This window comes from Cyprinus carpio, chromosome A23 (genome assembly GCF_018340385.1).
Source record: "Cyprinus carpio isolate SPL01 chromosome A23, ASM1834038v1, whole genome shotgun sequence".
NCBI lineage: Eukaryota > Metazoa > Chordata > Actinopteri > Cypriniformes > Cyprinidae > Cyprinus > Cyprinus carpio.
This window is the reverse complement of record NC_056594.1, coordinates 505,097-509,982: the sequence shown is the minus strand read 5'-3', so window position 1 is coordinate 509,982 and position 4,886 is coordinate 505,097. Positions and strand designations below refer to the sequence as shown.

The 4,886-nt window shown below is 38.5% G+C and overlaps 1 protein-coding gene across 1 annotated transcript in view; it reads right to left on the bottom strand.

Annotated features, from left to right (window-relative positions):
- Positions 1–449: 449 nt before the first annotated feature.
- The window catches only part of LOC109050092 (synapsin-2-like), an 11,752-nt gene continuing 7,315 nt past the window's right edge, over positions 450–4,886 (bottom strand). Inside the window, exons 4-11 of the mRNA XM_042712505.1 lie at positions 3,036–3,192; positions 2,862–2,951; positions 2,710–2,772; positions 2,477–2,619; positions 2,307–2,381; positions 2,103–2,214; positions 1,822–1,959; positions 450–1,610 (exon numbers count right to left, since the gene is read on the bottom strand). Of these exons, the coding sequence (XP_042568439.1) occupies positions 1,488–1,610; positions 1,822–1,959; positions 2,103–2,214; positions 2,307–2,381; positions 2,477–2,619; positions 2,710–2,772; positions 2,862–2,951; positions 3,036–3,192 (901 nt within the window). The 3' untranslated portion in view covers positions 450–1,487. The remainder of the gene's footprint in view (positions 1,611–1,821; positions 1,960–2,102; positions 2,215–2,306; positions 2,382–2,476; positions 2,620–2,709; positions 2,773–2,861; positions 2,952–3,035; positions 3,193–4,886) is intronic.

Sequence of the window (4,886 nt, the reverse complement as noted above, 5' to 3'; positions counted from 1 at the left end):
CGTCGCTTCTGGTTTAAGCATTGTGCATATGCTTCATTAAATATGAAGCAGTTTTACTCAAGATGCCTTCAAAGTAGGTACCAATGTCCATCACATATGCGGACTTATATCTAAAAGTTTTTTATTTTTATTCTTTTCACTAACATTTAGATATAAAAAAGTGAATATAATGTCAACAATAAAAATAGCTAACTAGTTCAACTGATTATCTTAAAAGTCCATAGATAGCGTTTTTATTTAATACGGCTGTTAATATACTTCCTCTGACTGAAACACATGATTTTATTTTGACCTCTTAAGGTTGACAATCAACATGGTCTTAAGTTTAAGCATGTCTTTTTTTACTCACTAGTTGTAAAAAAAAAAAAAAAAAAAAAAAAATACATTTACCTTGTGAACTATGTGGAAAGTGTCATTTGTAAATTTCTACAAATCAGTGTTTAAGAGTATTCAGTGTTTGTTCAGAGTTTTATTTTTATTGCTTTTTATTTAATTACATTTCTGCAATAATATTGGTAACAAGAACAAAAAATTATTGATGTTCAGTAATAGAGCTTTCATCCATTGTAGCAAATACATTTCACCATATTTTATAACACATTTACAATACAGTACATACAGTATGATATCTATTATTTCATATTTTATAATACACACATTACCTTTCAACACACAATGACACACACATTTGATCATGCAATTAAAATGTTCATTTATATTTAATAGTCTCCATACTTCCATGTATATGTACAACCATTCACACACACACACACACACACACACACACACACACACACACACACACACACACACACACACACACACACACACACACACACACACACACACACACACACACACACACACACACACACACACTGGTTTCCATGTTTTATGGGGTCACTTCACAGGCGTAATGGTTTCATACTGTACAAACTGTATTTTCTATCCCCTTACCCTAAACCTACCGCTCACACAAAACTTTATGCATAATTTTTTTTCATTCTGTTTGATTTATAAGCTTGTTTCCTCATGGAAACCAAAAAATAAAAATAAAAAAATAAATAAAATTGTCCCCACAAGGTCAAAATTTACTGGTATTACTATCCTTGTGGTGACTTTAGGTCCCCTTTACCATAGGGAATACCAGGTACACACACACACTGTAACTCTTTGAACACCGTTTACTGAAACATAACACAAGACATAAGACAAGAAAAAAGTACATGGGAAAGAGTGGCACTGAACACTTGGCACGATCTGCTGTATCACCACACAACAACCCTGAAGAGACAACCGCTTCACATAGAAACAAAGCAACCATCACAAGCGCAGAACAGTGAAAGTTACACAGTATATCCATATCGATCATGCCCAAATGAAGACATTTCTAACAGATTATTTGTTCCCTTGCACCTCAGGTCACTGTCTGAACGTTTAAACACAACCTGTCGGGAGTTGAAATGCTTTGAGCTTTCATGGTTGTATCAGTTTGCCTGCACTAATTTTGGTCCCACAGCAACACCATTGCAGTCAAGAATGTACTGCAAACAGCCTTGTGGAGGAGCTTTCTGTGGTTGGTCGTGCTTTACTTCAACCACAACAGCATTCTGAAAGAAACAAACACATCTGTTTATACAAGTCACATTCACAACAGAGATGTTTTAGTTCTATCCTCCGAGCTGCTGACATACTCATACTGTATGCTCTGCCATATAGATAAATTGCCTTGAAAATCAAACATAAAAAATTAAAGGTAAAATGCTGTCTTATTTTGTAAGTTAGGTCAATTTTTTTGTTTGATGTTGTTACATCATCTACCTTTCTTGGTTGAATAGCTGTTGGTCTTTTGGGATTTTGTGCCATAACATGATTCAATTTGGCGATGACCATGTCTGCTATCAGCTGCTGGTCCTCGGCCTGATGGTCTCCCACTAATGGCATGGATGAACCCATTACCTAATCAAAAAAACACAGATATTAGTAATATTACATACAAAATAAAACACAATGGTTGAATTTGTAGAAGAAAAACAACAAAACAAAAATGCTCTACAACATCTTTATATGTCATATCTATCTTCCTAAAGTATAGCACATACCTCAGTAATGTAATCTTTTCCATCTTTTCCATCTTTTCCATGAATAGCTTTAACGGCACAAATTTCGAGGCCTCCAAATATTTCACTACAGGTGTCAACCCAAAGCTTATACCTGCAGAACAATGCAACTTGCTTGGTCATGTCTAAAGCATATTGCTTACCTGTAGCAGATGCTTTAAAATGTGCCATTATTGTTAGGGTTACCTGTCGGTCATAGCCACCTGCTCCACCATGGCAGTGCCAGTGTTGGACTTCCAGTTACCTGAGACTGACGTCCTCCTATGAAACGAGGAGCATTCTTCATCTGTCAAGAACAGCATTTAGCTAAATCTGAGATTTGTTTAGAAACTCCACAGACTAGCATCGTTACTCACATGTAAGCTTTGTAATCATTTCCTATTTTCTGAATCCTGATGTCATATTTGGCTTCGATGAAAGGTTCACACGTGCTGTAGGTCTGAGTGATGGCCACTACACTCGCTATGTCCTGAAACTTTGTGTGGTTCTCCACTCTCACCTTAACAACACAAATAATTTGATTACATGCTTAACTGCACATGAACACATATTGCGTCTTTTACAGTCATTGTCTCAGTTTAAACATTACCTTCCCCACACCAGAGTGAGCGTGCCCGATTTTCACGACAACAGGAAATGCCGGCATGGTCACCTGGTTTGTTTTCCCACAAACAGAGTATTTATTTAATTTTGCAGATAAAGTCATTATTGGAAGAAAATATTTGTGGAACGATCTCTTACCATTTCTTTATAGTTGGGATAGAATGTCTGTTCAATTAATGGGAATTTCTCCTGTCCAAGTTTCTTGCATGTGCTGATCAGACATGCAAACTGCAGGTAGGTTTGGAGAGATGAGTTTGTAGCAGATATCTATCAAATGATATGCCATGTCAGAATGACCATTTTCAAACTTACTGCCCAGGGCTTGTCACAGAGGTTGTAAATCGACTCCAGGGAGTTGATGCTGGGAATGCCGGCGTACTGCAGTCCGATGATTAAGGTACGGAAGTCTTCATTCTCTGTCATGCTGTAAGCGTGCTGTCGGATCAGGACAAAGTCAGGCTTAAATGACCTGTAGGGGAATATATCACACACATATAGACAAAAGTCATTATTTGGAGTCATTTTTGCAATGTGGTTGTATATGTTGCGTTAACTTATATAAATATGCAACCAACTGTCCAATTGTGGTAGAACCAATTACATCACTGACAGATCAGTGTGCAATCAGGGAGTCCTGCCTGCCTAGTACATAACTCATCGCAGCCTAGTTACATACTAGGAATTCTTGTTTTTTTTTTTTTTCATGTGAAGATTGTGAAAACTTCACTGAAAATGCATTAATGTATTTAAATCCTGTTCTGCTGTTGGATGGGTTTGTCTTTTTACTAAAGTGAACCTCACAGATATTACGGGCGAGGAACATGAAGTCCTCCCATATTCTAAACAATGGTGAAGATGAGGCAAATGACTCTATCCTCCCACCTAATTCATCTTGATAATGTAGCAACCAGAGTGGAGACCTGTTGTCAGATTAGACCTCATGGAAGTCTGCTGCAGGGCCGTGGCCAAACTTCCATCGACTGGCCCTCACAACAGGTGGGCCAAGGAGCAGAAAGGATCTCTATGATGGTAAAAGGCTGTCATCCCACCTCACACTGATTAGACAATTCATTCCAGCTGTCCCGGCATGTATTGTAGAGATGAAGGCACTGAAACAAACCTTATTCTCACAGTGTGCCTGTTAAGTGTTTTGCATGGCTGGGTATTCAAGATATATGGGCGAACTGGGACTAGACCTTTTCAATCTGCCTACGTGAAACAATCCAAGAGGGGCTACTGAGATTACCGCACTCATTGCCAAACTGGCTCAGGCTAAGGCAAAACAGTCCTGCCAAATAATAAAATAATAATAATAAAAAATCTAATTCTCACACATCCAGGCTGAAGTCAGGGAGATGTACTGTACTGTACACCACAGTGGCACCAGTAAGTGAGGAAGAGCGGAGCCCAATCACTGTGTGAGCAGACAGCTGATGCACATGCGCAGTGTCTCTGTGGATTTTATCCACCATAGGGAAGCATAAGAGACTTCAATTTTTAGTAAAGTGGCTCTGTCAACAGCACAAAGGAAAATCTCTTAGATATTAGAAGAAGTTAGCAAAGGTGTCAGGACTCTGGTATGTTTCTGTATTTGTTCTGTGCCTGAGTCTCTGAGCTCTGACTTTATGTTGGCCATGTGCTTCCCTTGTCCTGCCTTGTTTTACCAAGCACCCTCGTTTAGTCAGTTACTGTGTTCGAAATCACTCCCTATACCCTCATTCACTATTCCCTACATTAGTCCACTAATGTAGTCCATCTGAATGAGTGAATGAAATCAGACACTGAGTCCAGCAGAAGAGCTGCCACTTTTTCATAGTTTGTGCTTGCTGTTTAATAATCAATGGAAACTTGCAAACTGGCAGCTCCAGTAGTAATGAAAAGATTTATCTTGATCTCTGTCATGGAAAATAGCATGTATAAACCTTGAATCAACTATTTAATAATCCATTAAAATGAATTTTATACCTGTATAATATTACTGTGTAACCACATTGATCCAGCGGTTTGGAAATGAATGGATGGATGATTCGGCTGCAGACGCCATCGTGTGGTGAGAAACTGGAATTCATTTGGCACCACCCTCACAGTGCATCATGGGTATTCTCTAGCCATTGGTTGTTCACTCGTTATTGTGGTGCATTATGAGATTTAATGAGTGCACTC